The 19,782-nt window shown below is 36.8% G+C and overlaps 1 protein-coding gene across 6 annotated transcripts in view; it reads left to right on the plus strand.

Moving 5' to 3' along the window:
* Positions 1 to 19,782, plus strand: part of CPEB2 (cytoplasmic polyadenylation element binding protein 2) — a 66,004-nt gene that overhangs the window by 42,704 nt on the left and 3,518 nt on the right. For all 6 annotated transcript variants that reach the window (XM_010857274.1, XM_010857278.1, XM_010857275.1 and 3 more), the window contains 6 exons: positions 8,253 to 8,423; positions 9,780 to 9,869; positions 14,888 to 15,006; positions 15,273 to 15,387; positions 17,275 to 17,456; positions 19,314 to 19,782. The exon at positions 19,314 to 19,782 is cut by the window's right edge and continues 3,518 nt beyond it. In XM_010857274.1, the coding sequence (XP_010855576.1) occupies positions 8,253 to 8,423; positions 9,780 to 9,869; positions 14,888 to 15,006; positions 15,273 to 15,387; positions 17,275 to 17,456; positions 19,314 to 19,541 (905 nt within the window). In that variant the 3' untranslated portion in view covers positions 19,542 to 19,782. The remainder of the gene's footprint in view (positions 1 to 8,252; positions 8,424 to 9,779; positions 9,870 to 14,887; positions 15,007 to 15,272; positions 15,388 to 17,274; positions 17,457 to 19,313) is intronic.

Raw genomic sequence — 19,782 nt, forward strand, 5'->3', positions numbered from 1 at the left:
TTTAAATCAAACTGACTGTGGATACTAATATATGAAATATACCTTAGGAATAATCAAAATTTAAATATGCTAAAAGTGATTAAGAAAAGCAAAGATTTCTTCCCCTGCTTTTCGTTTGTATCCTGCCCCTCAGTTCAGTTCAGTTGTTCAGTCGTGTCTGACTCTTTGCGACCCCATGGACTGCAGCACTCCAGGCCTCCCTGTCCATCACCAACTCCTGGAGTTCACTCAAACTCACGTCCATCGAGTCGGTGATGCCATCCAGCCATCTCATCCTTGATCGTCCCCTTCTCCTCCTGCCCCCAATCCCTCCCAGCATCAGGGTCTTTTCCAGTGAGTCAACTCTTCGCATGAGTTGGCCAAAGTACTGGAGTTTCAGCTTAAGCATCATTCCTTCCAAAGAACACCCAGGGCTGATCTCCTTTAACTAAGATGGACTGGTTGGATCTCCTTGTAGTCCAAGGGACTCTCAAGAGTCTTCTCCAACACCACAGTTCCAAAGCATCAATTCTTCGGCGTTCGGCTTTCTTCACAGTCCAACTCTCACATCCATACATGACCACTGGAAAAACCATAGCCTTGACTAGATAGACCTTTGTTGGCAAAGTACTCCTATGTATTTCTGTACCCTGGGAGCCATAAAAAGTTCTACTACAGTGCTGCCTGAGGTCCAGGATTAGAAAGGAGAAAGACTCTTATGTCTATCTTATATTTTCCATGTTTATTTCATTCAGAGAGTGAACATATTGGTCTGAGCTTGGAGTAGGTTTGGAGGTTGTGAAAGAAGTGTGAAGTGTAACTTAAGCACTATCTCTCAATCTGAAATATTTCTGTTACTTCAGCCTATCCTTTTAATACAATAATAGGTACAGGATTAAAATGCTGCTCTACTCCAGTGGAATAAAAATATATAGAATTATGTTAAATAACAGAAATAAAGAATCTATTTTAGTTAGTGAAACTAAAAACCACAAAGCAGTCTCTTCTAGCAGGCAAGCCCAAAGCTTTACTCAGTAGATTTTAGTATATTACATATGAAATGGGAAGATGGGAGAAATACTTGTAAAGGGAATAAAATTACAGAGCTTTAATTAGAGTGGTTGGATTTGTTCATACTGGTATATAGCCATTCATATTCTTGTGCCATAATGAATGAGTATTAATAATACATTATACTTAAAATACTGCTTAAAAATTGATCCAGGATTTTCTGTGATTAGATTTAATTTGAACTCATTTGACTCTTTAACAGTCTTGTAAAATAGCCAGAGTAAGTATATACTCCCTAACATCACTACTACCAAATCCTCTCATGACGACATAAAGGCTGACAATTTTCATCTTTGATAACTACTTTTTTCACCTTTTTATTGAATTATAATTTGCATGCAGTAGTATTGTAGAAGGAAATGGCAACCCACTCCAATATTCTTGCCTGGGAAATCCCCTGGACAGAAGGAGTCTGGCGGGCTGCATTCCATGGGGTCACAAGAGTTGGACATGACTTAGCATCTAAGCAGCAGCAGCATACAATATTACACTAGTTTTAGATGCACAGCATGGTAATTCAGTATTTTATGGAAAATGATCACCATGGTAAGTCTAGTAACCATCTGTTACCATACAAAATTATTACAGTGTTATTAGCTATATTCCCTATGCTGTCCATTATTGATACATCTCTATGTATAAACTGGAAATTTAAACCTCCTTATTCCTTTTACCTATTTCTATTTCGTTTATTCCACCTTCCTCCCCTCTGGCAACCTCCAGTTTATTCTTTGTATCTGAATATGTTTCTGTTTTGTTTTGTGTATTCATGTTGTTTTTCAGATTACACATATAAGTAAAATCATACAGTATCTTTCTTTGATTTATTTCATTTAATGTAATTAATACCTTCTAGGTCATCTGTGTTAGTGCACATTGTAAGATTTCATCTTTTTAATGGCTGAGTAATATTCCAACAACATTACATGAGTTGCCTTTTCTTCACATCCGTGCCAACACTTGTTATTTCTTGCCCTTTTGTTATAGCCATTCTGACAGGAGTGAGTTGGCATCTCTTTGTGGTTTGCCTAATAATTCATGATGTTGAGTATCTTTTTGTGTGTCTTTTGGCTATCTGGATGTCATCTCTGGAAAAAAGGCCAATTCAGGTCCTCTGCTTATTTTAAAATTTTGTTGTTGTTGATACTGTGTTGTGTAAGTTCTTTATATGTTTTGGTATCAACCCCTTACTATCATCTGTAGATGTCATCTCCCATTCAGTTGATTGCTTTTTCATTTTGTTGATTTCCTTCACTGTGCAAAGCTTTTCATCACTTGATGTAGTCCCATTTATTTATTTTTGCTTTTGGTGTCTTTGCCTGAGGAGACATATTCAAAGAAATATATTGCCTAAACCAGAGTCAGAGAGCTTACTGTCTATGTTTTCTTGTAGGAGTTTTAGGTCTTATATTTAAGTCTTTAATCAATTTTGACTATTTTTTTGCATATGGTGTGAGAAAGTAATCCAGTTTCATTCTTTTTGTGTAGCTATTCCATTTTCCCAGCACTGTTTTTTGAAGAGACTGTCTTTTCCCCTTGTGTGTTGTTGCCTTCTTTGCCATGCAGATTAATTGATCATGAGCATGTCGGTTTATTTCTGAGCTTTGTTTTCTGTTCCACTGATCTGTGTGTCCTTTCTGTGTCAGTACCATACTGTTTTTATTACTCTAGCTTGGTTGTATAGTTTAAAATCAAGAAGCCTGATACCTCAAGCTTTGTTCTTCTTTCTCAAGACTGCTTTGGCTATTCAAAGTTTTGTTTTTTGATTTTGGGGGGGTTCTATGCAAATTTTAGAATCATTTGTTCTAATCATGTGGAAAATGCCTTTAGTATCTTAATAGGGAGTGCATTGAATCTGTAGATTGGTTTGAATAGTATGGAAATTTTAACTATCACTTCTAATCCATGACAACAGTCTATTTTTCCACTTATTTCTGTCATCTTAAATTTCTTTAGCACCTTACAGTTTTTAGAGTATAGGTCTTTCACCTCCTTAGTTAAGTTTGTTCATTTGTATTTTATTCTTTTTTATGTGATTATAAATGGGATTAGTTTCTTATTTTCTCTTTCTGATAGTTTATTAGTGTGAACTCAATTTTAACCCAAATATATTATGTCTAGCAATTAGTTTACAAAGACATATAGGGTACTAAGTTTTAACTGATGTTTTAAAAATTAAATATCTTATTCCCTGTGAGAAAGGACAAACCTATTATTGGGGCAAAACATTTTTAAGTAATAAATATAGCTCCTGTCTTAGTTCTTTGGAGAAACATTCCAGATAGTGATTCTATCTAATTCCACAGGTGGTGCTTGAGAGAGATCAGTTCCAGACCTATTTCTGTTGTTTTGAAAGTTTTTTTTAATCCTTGCATATGAAATAAAATTCATGCCATCACACTGGTGGGTTATTTAACCCAGTGGAGTGGCTGCTAGGATCTTGAGGCATGGGAGGAATATTCTTTGTTAATAATAATACTTTGTTTTGCATTTGCTTTAATTTTTAAACCAACAATCAATAAATAAAAGTACAGGATATACATTAAAATCAAAGAACCATGCTTACCTTTAAACTATAAATTGACTAATTTTTTGCACAAATACTTTGTTTTCCTCTCCTGCCTGTCCCTGCTGTGTTTCTGTGTTGGGAAATGTCTTTATTCTGGGCATCCAGAATAAGGCTACAGTCTGAAAAGCAAAGTATAATGATTAATTTTGGGCATATTAGCATAGCCACCAGTGTCAAAGTTAGTAATTGCCCATTACTTCTCTAACTGCATCCATCTGTGCTACACATACACCTGCACACGTAAGAGGACCAGATATTGAGGAGTAACTGTCAGTCATACAAGCATATATGTAAGTTTGTCTTTAGTTCTGTCTTCAGTTTAAGGATGCTCATAGTAGAGTTTTTATTATTGCTTGTATAGAACAGCAGTTTTTATATGGATATAGAGAAGTTACATGCATTCTCTAATGATTTTTTAAAAAATACTTTAAAGTGAGTAATTTGAATCATGATTGTATGGGTATGTGTTAGTCGCTCAGTCATGTCCGACTCTTTGCAACTCCATGGACTCTGCCAGACTTCTCTGTCCATGAAATTCTCCAGGCAAGAATACTGGAATGGGAAGCCATCTCCTCCTCCAGGGGATCTTCCCAACTCAGGAATCAAACCCAGGTCTCCTGCTTTGTAGGCAGATTCTTTACCATCTGAGCCACCTGGGAAGCCCCAAAGGATCATGAAATCATGATGCACATCATAAATGAGGCTCACATTTGTGGTGGCTGCAGTTTTTCTCACTACAAAATCTTTGCTGATTTCCTGGTTTTGGAGAAGGTGTACTTTTGAGTCCTGTTTACAGGAATATGCATTCTGTTATGTTGCTTTCATCTTGAAAGGAGATCTTGGTGACCTGTTGAATAGGCCTGGCAACATAGAGGCCATCTCACACTCTTTCACTGGCAGTGATTGGCCAACGTTGTGTAGTCCTATTTTTCTCTTTCATCTCTTATTGCTTCTATCTATAATATTTATTGTAACTACCATAGTTACTTTTTAAAATTTTATTGTACATTTTAGGTATCTTAGTGTAAGCTAATTTGCTTGCATTTGTGTTTGTAAGTAGAGCTTTTCCTAACTTATTTTATAACCCTGATACTAAAACCTGACAAGAATATTATAAGAAAACTGTATACCAGTATCCCTCATGAAATAAAGGTAAAAATTCTAAAGAAAATATTGATAGACTGAATCCAGAAATTTATAGAAATGGAAAATGTATCATGATTAAGTGGGATTTATCCCAGAAATGTAAGATTGACATTTGAAAATCAGTTACTATAATTCACCACATAAACAGAAGGAATTAGAAATACCATGCATATGTGCATGCCGTAGAAATACCACAGATATAGAAAGCATATCTGATAACATTCAGCAGCTATTCATGATTTAAAAAACCTCTGAGGAAACTAGGAATAGATGGGAATTTCCTCAGTCTGTTAAAAACCATACATTTTGTGTTGATTGATGTCTGCTTTTTCATACTTAGTATTGGTAATTTTAGTTTTCTTTTTTTATTCTTTCTTAGAAAGTATTTTTGAAGTACATGGAAGGCATAATTATTTAGTGGTTCTTCTTTTATAGTCATGTTAATTTGGGTTACAGGGAAGGATAATTGGAAAGATGGAAAACAGTATTTTTGTTGATGATACATGTTTAGTTAACTCCTCTTTTAAATGAGTATTTAACTCTAGAGCTTTTATGGCTTCTAGAAGGAAAGTGGTCGTGATTTCCCAGCAATAAAGATTATCATGAGTATGGCCAGTATATGACATATTCCCAGCCTTTTCATTGTATCTTCTGTTCACCTGAACTTTGGTTAATAGATTTGAGACATAGATTACACTTAGATCTTTGATAGTTACTATATTAACTGTGGTATTTTAGACAGTATCTATAGTTAGAATACTATAGTTAGTAATGCAGAATAGGGCTTCCCTTGTGGCTCAGCTGGTAAAAAAAATCTGCCTGCAATGCCGGAGACTTGGGTTCGATCCTTGGGTTGGGAATATTCCCCTGGAGAAGGGAAAGGCTGCCCACTCCAGTATTCTGGTCTGGAGAATACAGAAAAATTCATTAGTATATAATGAGTATACTTAAAATATTATAGTTAAGAGAAAAATTTTAAGTCATTTTGGGTCACCTCTCTGATATTGCTTATATAGTGATTTTCTTTATCACTGCATTCAGTATTTCTGTTTTAAGTATTGGCATGTCTGAAATAAGTATAAAATTTGGATTTATCATTTTAATCAAAAACTAAATATTGAGGTTGTTTCTCTACCTCATCTTATTCTTCTTAAAATACAGAATTATTCATTTAAAGTCCAACCATAGAAAGTTGAACTAGTTATTCATAACTAATATTACTTGTGATGGTTCTTGATGAGGTTCTCTTTAAGGAAAATAGTTTCATTTTGAAGAGCTTTCTTTCTATTGATCACAAGGAATATTGACATTTGTTTTTCATGGTCTTTATTCCTGATAGCAAAGGTATTGGGAAAGTTAAATATTCATAGACTTACTCAGTGAACATGGGTATATTTCAGAACACCTTGTTAAATTGAATTTGAATATGCAGAATAATTTGTTTCCTATACCAAATATGATCTTTCCCCCTATTTTTGATCTTATAAAATTAAAATTCTTATTTCTAACATCTAGCTAGCTATAGCTCACAGACATGTCACCCCCTCCTCAGCCCAACAACCCCAGTTCTATGCAGGCCATCACATTTCAGACTGTCTTTGTTATATCATTTGCATCATTATGTACCATACTTTTCAAGATGATAGCACATTAATGACACTTTATATTGAATATTTATAGTTTATATTAAGACATACTACAGATTATATGCATTTTCTCCTCATTTAAAAAATCCTTTACTCCATCTTGAAGGAAAAAAAAAAAACCTTGCCTACATCCTTATTTTCTTTTTCTTTCTGTAATAAACTTCTTCAATGTCTGTACTTCACAAAACTCTACCAGCAGCTTTACTAATGCTACTGCCTTCAAAGATCATGCATGTCTTCAACTTGTCATTTTTCTCAAATCATTATCTTAACATCTCACATTGTTCCTTCATTGCTTTTTTTATTCTTTGATTTCTCCCTTGTAAGTTTCCTGAGGTGCTCTCCTTATCATTTCTCACTGGGGTTCTTATCAGTGATGTTATAAAGAACATTAAGCTCTCACCAGTTTACTGGTGAGTTGACCCCAGATTACTTGCTCAAAAATGTGACTCTTCTTTCTCCACATTTCTGAACATCTCAGATGTGAAGCTTGTGAACTTTCACATGTCTAGGATGCAGCCCTTTCCTGTCGCAGTTTCAGGTCTTTACTCTCCTTATATTTATTTAGTTAATGATTTTTACCACTCATATTCTAAAACCTTCTGATTCCTCCTTTCCATTCTTTTTTTCTGTTTCATTTCCCATCTACTTTTCACTGCTTCAGGTACCTCCAACTGTCCATCCTTCCTGAATTTTTTGAAGGACTTCTGATTGGCTCATTTCTCACCACATTAACCATATTTGCCAAAAATACAGGAAAAGTTATTATCGTGCTTGAGCACCTGTTTTTTGTTTGTTCCTTTTTGTTTTGTCGCTGACTAAATAAAATATGTCCTTTAGCCTGACATTCAAGGTTAAGTGTTCTGTCTAGCCCAGGGTGCTTTTCTAGCTTTTATTTTCCTTTTTTCCAACATGTTTCAGCCAACATGACTCTTATTTCTTAAATAAATTCATTTTTTCCTTCTCTCTCTTCCACTTGAAATATTTATTCAAAACCATTTTCTTACAAATATTCTACTAGCCTACGTTTTCTTAACTCTATTTTCCCCTGTTACCACAACTGCTATCCAGTTTCACTTGGGGATATAAGAAATTGCCTGTTTATTAGCCAGGTTACTCCCTTCCTCCAGCACACTTCCTCTGAAGCACTTTAGAGACTGTTTTACCAGGTCATCTTACTTACTTATTTATTGTGATCCCCACAGAATCTAGCATCAGGATTGCTACAGAGGATTATATAGTCTGTTCCTGTACAAGGGTGTGTCCTGAAGGGTGGGCTCAGGTGGGGATCGAAGTGCTGGAGGGGAGCCTCTTCTGTTTTGCATTTGTGCAGAATCTCTGTCCACCCTGTCATGTAACTGACACACATGCAATACATCAGGATCTTATATGCAAGTATAACTTGGTACTTTCATCCTTCTTTACTGTGGTCTGCAAGTGTTTTGTTGTTGTTGTTTTCTTATCAGTTTAGTCTGTGTCGTTTCTGTCTGCCACCAATTTCTAAAAGGTTTCTTCCATTACATATCCAGTTTAACCATCCCCATACAGATTCTTGCTGTTTTCCATAAAAAATCGAAATGATCTAGTGTTTGTTCATGACATAATTGTTATCATATGGCCATGTTTGTTTCTAACTCATCCCTCAAACAACGTCTCTCCTGAATTCAGGTAATTGAACGTTTAAGCTATCCGAATGTTCCTTAGTTTTTGATCCCTATGTCACTTTCACTTTTTATTTTTTCACTTTCATTTTCAAGCCTTTAATTGTTGCTCTTTTTATTCCTGACTTTTATCACTTTCTTAGATCTGAGATTCAGGTTATATTTGTTCTTATATTTTAGGTCGTTCTTCCCTCTTTCCAATAGATGATGGCTTGCTGGATGATGGGCATAATGATCAAGTTGGTGTTTTAAATTCACCCACATGTTACTCAGCTCATCAGAATGGAGAGCGAATAGAACGTTTCTCTCGAAAAGTTTTTGTTGGTGGTCTTCCTCCAGACATTGATGAAGGTAAAATGATGACTTGTGATACTAAAGAAAAAAACCTGAAATATAGTGTGAATGGGGGTCTAAGTTTGTTTCTTTACTTTGTATATTTTACATATCGTTACTGTGAGCATTTTTTTATAAATCAGATTTTCATTTAGTTCATATCTGTTATTTTTAAAATATAAAACATATTTAATTACATTAAACTTTTTATTTTATATATTTATTTAAAACTTTAAAAAACTTTTTGTATGACCATAACACATATGACCAAACTTTTTGTATATATGTAACTTAACCTTTAAAACTTTTCATAGTTTTATGAAAACTTAAAAACTTTTCATATGACTGTAATGCATGCACGCGCATGCACACAAACCCACACACACACACACACACAATGAATTAAAGGTAACCAACCATGCAGCTTTAATGTTTAAGAATCAAAAATTAAACTTAAGTGTAAATGTACTTTTAGAAACAGATAAGAGACTATACAACCTAAACAAGGAATGGAAACAGTACATAAACAGGAAATTCAGATTTTATAAAGAATAATAAGCATATGTAAAAATTATCCTGTGTAATAATAACTAAAGAAAGATAATTCAAGATAAATGTAAAATACTGAAACTAATACTTGTGAGACTGTGGGAAATATGCCACTCTCGTTTACAGTGTAATAATAGAGAAAATAGTACTACATTTTGGGAATTTTTTTCAGTTATAATTCAAATATCCACAGACTTATTCTGTATACTGATCTGTACCAAAAAGTTTCCATGTGATAAATAAGTATGAACGTGTCATTGAATTTGACCTCTACATCTTTCAGTGAAACTACCAGGCATGTATAGACCCTAGTATATTTTAGAAATATTAAGGCTTTATGTGTCTTGTTCAGCAGACCTTTTTTTTCCTACAATATGTTACTTTATCAAGATCTTTATGGATCTTTAATTTGATATAATGTCCGCATGTTTTTCAAGTCAGTGTTATTTATGATTGCTATACTGTCAATCCCTTAGTGTCCATATGGTATTATATAATATTTTAGAAGTCATGCTGAACTGATTATTCTAACCAATATGCTGCTTAAAAACTACTTTGACTAACTAGATTAAGTTTTATGTATCATTTTAATGATATTAGACATTTTTTCTAGCATTTATATTTTTGGGCTTATATTTATATTATCTTGGGCTATATGGTACTTTAAAATATTAAATCTTAACATGTTTCTAGTATTTATATTCTAGTTTATCTTAGGCTATTTGGCACTTTAAAATATTAAATCTTTTAAAATAACAAAATACAGATTTTTTAGAATGAATCATTAAAATTAATTCCTAATGCATGTTACTGTACTTTCTTAAGATGAAATAACTGCTAGCTTCAGAAGATTTGGGCCTTTGGTCGTGGATTGGCCTCATAAAGCAGAAAGCAAGTCCTATTTTCCACCAAAAGGTAAGAGGGTTTTTTTGTTACTATTTGCTAAGGAATAAGTTATATGAGAGCTGAAGAAACAATTGGTCTTCCCTAGTGGCTGAAAAGGTAAAGAATCTGCCTGCAATGCAGGAGACCTAGGTTCAATCCCTGGGTCGGGAAAACCCCCTGGAGAAGGGAATGGCTACCTTCTCCAGTGTTCTTGCCTAGAGAATTCCATGGACAGAGGAGCCTGGCAAGCCACAGTCCTTTCCCTTTCACAAAGAAATAATATCAATTACTCTGTGTTTTCTTTTAGAATTGAATATGAGTACATCTTTGTATAAAAACTAATAGAGTAATTTGTAGAGGTCGGTAACAATGTATCGAGTGAGGCAGAATGTTTCTGAAAACTGTTGCACTTCAAGCCAGTCAAGAATCATCAGAGACTTGCTATGCCTTCTCTGTAATGATTTGATAATGATTTCAAAGGCTTGTATCAACAAATATTTGAGTCGTTTTTCTGCCTAAGGTATCCTTCTCAGTAGCTTGGGCATAGACATATAAAAAAGTGTCTCCGCTCAGTAAAATTAAGAAATGTATCAGTTCAGTCACTCAGTCGTGCCAGGCCTCCCTGTCCATCACCAGCTCCCGGAGTTTACCCAAACTCATGTCCATTGAGTCAGTGATACCATCCAACCACCTCATTCTCTGTCATCCCCTTCTTCTCCTGCCCTCAATCTTTCTCAGCATCAGGGTCTTTTCAAATGAGTCAGCTCTTCGCATCAGGCGGCCAAAGTATTGGAGTTTCAGCTTCAACATCAGTCCTTCCAATAAACACCCAGGACTGATCTCCTTTAGGATGGACTGGTTGGATCTCCTTGCAGTCCAAGGGACTCTCAAGAGTCTTCTCCAACACCACAATTCAAAGGCAGCAATTCTTCTGCACTAAGCTTTGTTTATAATCCAACTGTCACATCCATACATGACCACTGGAAAAACCATAGCCTTGATTAGACAGACCTTTGTTGGCAAAGTGATGTCTCTGCTTTTTAATATGCTGTCTAGGTTGGTCATAACTTTCCTTCCAAGGAGTAAGCATCTTTTAATTTCATGGCTGCATTCACCATCTGCAGTGATTTTGGAGCCCCCAAAAATAAAGTCAGCCACTGTTTCCCCATCTGTTTGCTATGAAGTGATGGAACCAGATACCATGATCTTCATTTTCTGAATGTTGAGCTTTAAGCCAACTTTTTCACCTTCCTCTTTAACTTCCATCAAGAGGCTCTTTAGTTTTCTTCACTTTCTGCCATAAGGGTAGTGTCATCTGCATATCTGAGGTTATTAAGAAATGCATGAAGTGAGAATAAAATACAAACCCATGAATATTTCAAGTTGTCCTTAAGTGTTCCAGAGATGACAAGAGAGTAATATATACTCTGTTGGTGAATTTAGATAGAGAAGAAAACGAATGGTCAGGAAAAACTCAGTTACATAAAGAGATAAGATGTGCAGAGTTACGTATTGCTAGGATACTGCAGTGACTGATCCAGAGAAGAGACATCACAAATGGAGCTAATATTCGTTTGAGCAAAGTGATGCTACCATCAGTGGGCAGAGGAAGAATCACCTGCCTGGAGTGAGCAGGGGGAGAGAATTTAGCCTGAATCCAGCCAGTCGTGGCAGATCCTCATAGGTGAATGAAAGAAAGGGGTAGATTGAAAGACTTTACTTTGAATATCATTCAAATGTAATTTTAGAAATAAAAAAGTACACCATTATTCTCATGGCTGAGTGGATTTTTCAAGCCTGGGGAAAAGACTCCAGTAGATCTATTAAATAAGCTGATTTCGACTCTGGGAAAGGAAACATGTCAGAGTTATTGGCATCCAAAAACCAGCTCAGGGTTTCTGGTGATAAATTGTTCAGGCCATCTCCACCTTTATCATTGAGAATTATAGAACTCCTATGAGTGGTGTCGTTTTTTAGAGAATGGAATAATGCAGTGATTTATATATATGTGATTTATATATATACACACACACACATATATATGTATACACACACATACATTAAACTCCAGGAGTTGGTGATGGACAGGGAGGCCTCGCATGCTGCAGTCCGTGGGGTTGCAAAGAATCGGACACAACCGAGTGACTGAACTGAACTGAACCTTTAAATCTTATGGAATCCTTCGAGCCTGGATCTCAGGCAGCTTTTAGAATCTACTTATACCTATGGACCTCTCTCCATGTACTCTAAATTTTCACATGATTTTGGACTTTGCTGGATCTGGAGGTCTTGCATCCTTGGTTTAGAGAGAAAGCTAGCTTCATGTTGATGTAGATGTTCATTTCCTAGCTTGGTTTTAATCTGTTGTTCAGTGTTATGATCTTGTCTTTTATAGTTTATTTTACCAAATGTTCAATAAAAATGCCTGTTAGTTCTGGACGTTTCTGCCTAAATTACCATCATCCTTTGTCTGGACCATGTCAGACATATGACTTAGTCTGTCCACATCTCTGGATATCCCGTGTTTCTCCCACAACACAGCATGAGTTATATCTATTAATGTCAGAACCTATTAATTTTGAATTTTTCCAATAATCTGTCAGACTGTGTCTTTACTCATCTTTGTATCCTCAGTAATTCATGGGTTGAAATTTGCCTAATAAGTGATATAAACAACTAGAAATACTATAGGATGGTTTATCCTTTGGCCTGAAGTAGGTAGAGGAAAGCTTCACTGTGAAAATTTGAACTAAATCTGAAAGAGATTGTGCAATTTAGATAGATTAAAAAAGCTGTTCAGAAGAGTTACAGGCAGGGATTGAAGTACAAGTTTAGAAAGGTACTGGAATTAGTTTCTGTCAAGACAGGTACACATTTTCTGCATGGACTTCTTGTTCAGATAAGGGGTGAATTTAAGCCTAGTCAGATAGGTTGATTTCTGATTTCATGAAACAGAAGAGCTGCTGTCATTGTTACTATTGCATTGTTACTGTTATTGTAATTTTGTGGTAGTTATTTTCTCAAACTGAAAACAAGAAAAACAACAAAAAATCAGTAGTGGCAAATCATAGTATTTTGGTACAGTTATAGTTGATTGTACCCATTGCCAAAGACCAGTGTTCCTAAACCTTGCACGTTCGTGCATTTTTGTCATTGCTGGAGTTCATCATTCCGTGGTTTGGAAAACACTGGTGTAGAAACATCCAGTTGATGAAGTTGCCTTGTAATTGAGGTAGTGACTTGAGCCCTTGAATGCTGAACCGCACTTATACACACCTGTCCTTTGCAGTGAATAAGGTTCACCTTGAGTAAACATTGTTGTTCGCCAAGTCATTTGGGACTGTTTGCAACTCCATGGATTGAATGTAAACATTAGCGTGCACTGATAAATTCTAAAGAACATGTTAGGTGGTATTTTTGGTGAGACTATTTTAATATTTAGTGGCTTGCCTTAGCTAGATTAAAATTTATCTGCCATATTGCTTAATTTTTGTGATACAAATATTTATTTCCTAATAATCACAAAAATAATTTAGCAATTTAAAATATTAATATAAAAACTAGCATCATAAAACATAACATTAAAAATTTAATTTAAAATGCTCTTTTAGTAAATTGATCTTATACCCCTTCATTATTACAAAACAGTTACAGCTCTCAGAACCGTAGCTTGTATCAAAATTAATGCCTTCACATATAGAAAGCCAGTCTTTATTTTCTCATTTTTTCCAGATGTTTCCAACAATGATAAAAGTCTAAGATATGTTTCTGATCTTGCATAATCATACACATGGAAGTTTCTATTTGTGTAGAAATAGAAATGGTTTGATTGCTTATTTGTGCAATCAAATATAGTAATTTTATTAAAATGAAGTACTTCTTTTGTGTGTCATATCAGATCTTTGTGGCACTGAAAGTGATTATTGGCAATAAGCTGTGTTTTTTTTAACTTCTAGTAAAACATGAACTCACTCTTCCCATTGTTTAATGGAACAAACATGGATGGCCTGTATGATGGCATTTTCATACTGGGACTAGATTTCATTGCTTTAAATTTGTTTGCATAGAAATCTTGTCAAGGGAAAGGGGTGTTTTTAGGTCACTTATAGTTATCTGCTACTGGGAATAATCACATAATAGTAAACTTGTAAATTTTGATGCCTTCTTTTTATAATGAAGTCTGTTCTGCCTGATGGATACATAATATCTGATTAAAGATTGACAACTGGTTGTCACAAGGAAAGGAGGAAGGGCATATTTCCAAAAAAGCATAGGAATCTAAGCAAGAACTTGACTCCAAAGTACAAACCCAGTCTCCATACTGTTTGGAAAAAGTGTTCTGCTGCTCAGCCACTTTGAGACTTGATTTAAAAGTCTGACCCATCCTGAAGGAATCTGTTTCATTCCAGCCTCCCTAAGAGAGTTTTCTTAGTATCATTTAGAAGTGGTCAGGTTGACTATGGAATTTTCCCCTACTTACAGGAATTCCAGGGCCTTTCCACATGTGCTCCTCCCACCTGCCCAAGAGTATGCTCTAGAACTTGTCTTTCCCTGAGGGCACCTGAAGAAAATTGTAGCTTCTGCTGGACTCAACTGGTTAATCCAGCCAAATTGTTTAAGGAGACAGTATCAACCTTAGAGCAGATCTAGGTTTGCAATTAATCAACCAACTACTTGCTTATGTGACTGGCTTTGGGCAAGTAATTCAACCACTTGACACCTCAGGGTTTGTTTTGTTTTTCTTTTTCTTTTTTTCTGTAAATTGGGAATAATGTTTCATGGACTTACTCTAAGAATCAAATATTTATGTGAAGCTCTTAGTACAATATCAGATACTAAATGCTCTATATATAGTTAATTTACCGAGTGTTTGTGTTTGTGTGTATTCTACAGGTTGTTGTGTTCTCCAATAGAAATGTAATGATTGTAGTCCTATTTGATAGTTCATTTTTTATCTACTTCAAAGGTGTGTGTTTTCTAAACAGTACTGAAGTTTGGGATGAAATCACTGACCTTGACTTACTGCCTCATTTTCATGGCTGTTACAGGCTATGCATTCCTTCTCTTTCAAGAAGAGAGCTCAGTTCAGGCACTGATTGATGCTTGTATTGAAGAGGATGGAAAACTCTATCTGTGTGTTTCCAGCCCAACCATCAAGGACAAACCTGTAAGTAAATGCTACTCAAACTTGAAGCTACAAATGAAAGTTTTCCAAAAATTGTTTTGAAATGATTATTAGTGAAAAAACTACTGCATTAAGGGTTCGGTTTTTAAAACTTCATATAACTTACAGTATCTAGATTACAATATTAACAATTTGTTTCCCAAACCATCTGTCCAAAATTCTGAATTATGAAAGCACCACAATTGGCAGAAAGCTCATCAGCTATTAAAGCAGCGAGACCTAAGGCCGTAGTATCATCTTCTTCACAGGTTCAGATCCGTCCTTGGAATTTGAGTGATAGTGACTTTGTGATGGATGGTTCTCAGCCTTTGGATCCTCGAAAAACAATTTTTGTTGGAGGTGTTCCTAGGCCATTGCGGGCTGGTAAGTAGAATGTTAACAAATTTTGTTTCTTTACAAAAATCATTTAACATGAATTGATTCAGTAAACATTGGGCACCTATTGTGTATATATCACCACTGGATCAGCTAAGGGCAGATTCTCCTCCAACAGCTGCTTGCTGGAGAATCGAGACAAATTCTAAAAACTGCTCTTGAGACCATTAAGGAACTGGAGAATAGGACAACCATGTATCACTATGTATAGCTAACTCCAGACAGACTCTATAAGAAGAATCCACTCAGGCACTTAAGTCTGCTTAAGTGTAACTGTCCAAGATGTGAGAATTTGGGGTCTGTTTATTTGATGCAGGTTGATTCTGATATCTGAAAGACACTTTAGATACCTGAATGACAGACTTATGTTCATCAGTCATCAGAATCCAGAGATCTACCAGAAGATGTCATATGGTACATAATTATAGACATAAATGCCCACAGTACAAGCAGGTTTTATGATACTGTGCACCCTTGTGAAGTGTGTCAGCTCCTTGCATCACTGAGAACACCCTCTTCCAGTATGGGAGGTGCATGTTAAAGGACTGTTCACACGTGTAAATACTTACAGGTGCACCTACTACAAAGATGCACGATAGGAAACAGAAGGGCATAAAGCAAGGGAACGTGATGTGGCCTAATATTTGAGCTGACATATGAAGATTGAACAGAAGGAGTTTGTGTGGAGTGTGTTTCAGATAAAGGGGTCAAGCATATTCAAAGACATTCGGTGGAGGGAGGCCAAGTGCATCAGAGGGACTGAGGGGAGTCCAGAGTCACCACCTAAGGTATAAGGAATGAGGGAAGAGACACAGAAGACACTGAAAAAGTAAATAGCAGTCAGATCATAAAAGTCTAACAGCTAATTTGATATTTATCCTCAGAGCAGTGGGAAACCAATGAAGGGTTTTTAAGTAAAAGAGAGAGACATCATATTTGCATTTTTGAAAGACTAGTTTAGCTGATGACTTGTGGAGGGGAGAGTTGAGTTGAGAGTAGATATAGGTGGACCAATTCTGAAGCCTGTTATTACAGTCCAGGAGACAGTTAGCAGTGGCTTGGATTAGTGGTGGTGGTGGTAGAAGAGCCAAGTGAACAAGTGTTACAGGTATTTATGAAGTAAATGCAAAGGCTCAATCTCAATTTTCAGTCTTAAGCTACTAGGTAGACAGTGGTACCATTACTAAGAAGATCAAGAACACTGGAGTAGGTGGAAGAAGATTGTGGTTTTGAAGACTAGTTTGTGCCTCCATTCAGAGTTCCCAAGCAGAAATTTCAGTTAAGCCATTGCCATCTGCAATATCTTCAAGAGAATCACCCTTGGTGCTGTTTTGAAAATAAACTTGGGGGTGGGAAGAGCACGGATGAGAAACGAAGTGATAAAGCTATTGCCATGATCTGATGAAAAATAACGGTACCTTGAAACAGAATGTTAGTCATGGAGGCAGAGCAGTTGGATTCTAGATATGTCTGGAAATCAAGTTCATGGGATTGCATGCACTGAGGGAAACAGAAAAAATAGGAAGGATGAAGCCAAGCCTCTTGAGTTGGCAACTTCATCTTTTCCGTCACTTACTGAGTCAGTGAAAACACACTGGGGCACGCATAGACAGGTAGCGAAAGGTCAGGAGCACCGTGTAGGACGCAGTGCCTGCTACAGGGCCTGTTAGATATCATATGACTGGTCCAGTGGGCAGCTGAGCAGTCCACTTCTGTGGTGAGAACAGATGGTCCCTAGTGTGCAAGACAGAGGACTGGATCTAGAAGAGAGCATTATCCTATTGACTTTCACTTAAAAAAAAAAAAAAACTTTAAGACTGTTGATTCATTCACTGTGTTCTCTCCCATTTGATGTGCACTTCTTTTCTTTTCCAGTGGAGCTTGCTATGATCATGGACCGGCTGTATGGTGGCGTGTGTTATGCAGGGATTGATACAGATCCAGAGCTGAAATATCCAAAAGGTGCTGGTCGAGTTGCTTTCTCCAATCAGCAGAGCTACATTGCTGCCATCAGTGCCCGGTTCGTTCAGCTTCAGCACGGTGATATTGATAAACGTGTAAGTTGCATACTGGAAAATCATTCAAGTCCTGTAAGCTGCTGATCCAAAGCTTACTGGGTTTCCCTGGTGGCTTAGATGGTAAAGAATTTGCCTGCAATGCAGGAGACCTGTGTTCGATCCCTGGGTCAGGAAGATCCCCTGGAGAAGGGAATGGCAACCCACTCTAGTATTCTTACCTGGAGAATTCCATGAACAGAAGAGCCTGGTGGGCCACAGTCCATGGGGTCACAAAGAGCTGGACGTGACTGAACAACTAACTTTCACTTTTTTTTTCAGGTTTATCCTAACCCTAACCATGAAATATTAGGTTGACCAAAAAGTTCCTTTGGGTTTTTCATAAGATCGTACTGAAAATGCACTTTTTGACCAATACAAATGTAAATAAAAATGTTATTTCATTACTTTCCTATCAAATGTTCTACAGTTCTTTTTATCAGTCAGCTAAGTTGTTTCCAGTTTGTTGTTATTGTATTTGTTCAAAATAATGCTGAAGAAAATACCCTTATATGTTTATTTTCTATACAAATGCAAGTATTTCAGTAGAATACACTCAAAATAGAAATCATCAGGTCATTATTTTTTTACCTTGGGCAAACCAAGCCATTTAAACACTCAGTTTTCTCTCCTCTCAGGAAGTGCAGAGATCTTAGACTGCCTGGCACTATTCAGTCAGACAGAAGCAGTAACCTGTCATTCATAAAGTTCTCACAAGCCAGAAAGTAAGGCTGTTGCAGCTAATAGTGGCCAGTGCTAATTCACAGAGTATTTTACCAGGTACCAAGCACTGTTTTACATGCTTTTACTTGCGTCATCTAATCCTCACAACTCTAGGAAGCAGGGTCTGGTGCCTTTCTCATCTCATAGGTATGGAAACTGAGGTCAAGAGCTTTAGCATCAAGAGCTGACTTAAGTCTGAGACCTTCTCCTGAGTCACACTGTCACAGTGGGACTTTGACTTCTGTCTTACTAGTTCTCAGAAGTCTAGACATGCCTTTCATAGAATCATCCACAGCTCTGGTTTAGTGGTACCAGTTATTTATGAACAGGGCACAGCTCTCACCTGCAGTAGAGCAGCATTGCCAGGACCAGGGGCTGTTACAGTTGTGCCATCTCACCGGTGGGGCTGGGAAGAGAGAACAAAGGTGTAAGTGCATTTGTCTTCCATGCCCTGCTCATTTTAACTCACGGTTACCCCCACCTCTGAGAAGATCAATACACAGGTGTGTTAAAGATGTCAACTTCAAGAAAGGTGAGGGTGGAATGTTTTGTGAATCAATTAGGATTTTACAGTTTTTATAAATTATTTTTTGTATTTGGGGAATAAAGTGATGTAAATAGTATTCAATTAACAGTTTTCAGAAGAAACATATCAAAATACAATAAAATTACCAAACTAAGTGCTCATTGAGTCACATGGTCAATTATGAACCTAAGACCTATAAAAAGATTACTGCAAGAACAAAATGATGTACTTTGAACCTACAGGGTGGTGAAACTGGGCTTCCCTCATAGCTCAATTGGTAAAAACTCTTCCTGCAATGCAGGAGACCTAGGTTTGATTCCTGGGTCAGGAAGATCCTCTGGAGAAGGAAATGGCAACCCACTCCAGTATTCTTGTCTGGAGAATCCCATGGACAAAGGAGCCTGGCAGGCTACAGTCCATGGGATTGCAAGAGTCTGTCATGACTTAGTGATTAAACCACCATGGCGGAACTATCACGCTAAGAATATGCCTCTTCCTTTCAGCATTGAGTGCTGCTCCATTTCTCTAGAACACTGCATGAACCTCTTAAATCAGTGCTAAAGTGGGGTCTGAAGCAGACTTGACAGGACTTGTCTTCCCTCTTTTTCTAGGTGGAGGTGAAGCCATATGTGCTGGATGACCAGATGTGTGATGAGTGCCAGGGTGCACGCTGTGGTGGGAAATTTGCTCCCTTTTTTTGTGCCAATGTCACTTGCCTGCAGTATTACTGTGAGTTTTGTTGGGCAAATATCCACTCCCGTGCAGGACGTGAGTTCCATAAGCCATTGGTAAAGGAAGGTGCTGATCGCCCACGTCAGATCCACTTCCGCTGGAACTAAGAACAGCTGACCGGCCTCTGTTCAACAAGGAAAGAAAGGGTGCATGTGGCTTACTGTGTCTGAAGATACTGACATGCAGAAGAAATAAGTGCATTCTTCTGCTTTCACCCCAGCTATCAATACATGCATCTTTATCAGCAGCCAAAACACTACAAGCCTCTTGTTTTTCACCAAAACCCTACATCTCAGGCTTACTAATTTTTGTGATATTTTCATGTTAAAATAAAATGTTCTTTTGTAT

This window comes from Bison bison, unplaced genomic scaffold (genome assembly GCF_000754665.1).
Source record: "Bison bison bison isolate TAMUID 2011002044 unplaced genomic scaffold, Bison_UMD1.0 scf7180017864379, whole genome shotgun sequence".
Taxonomy (NCBI): domain Eukaryota; kingdom Metazoa; phylum Chordata; class Mammalia; order Artiodactyla; family Bovidae; genus Bison; species Bison bison.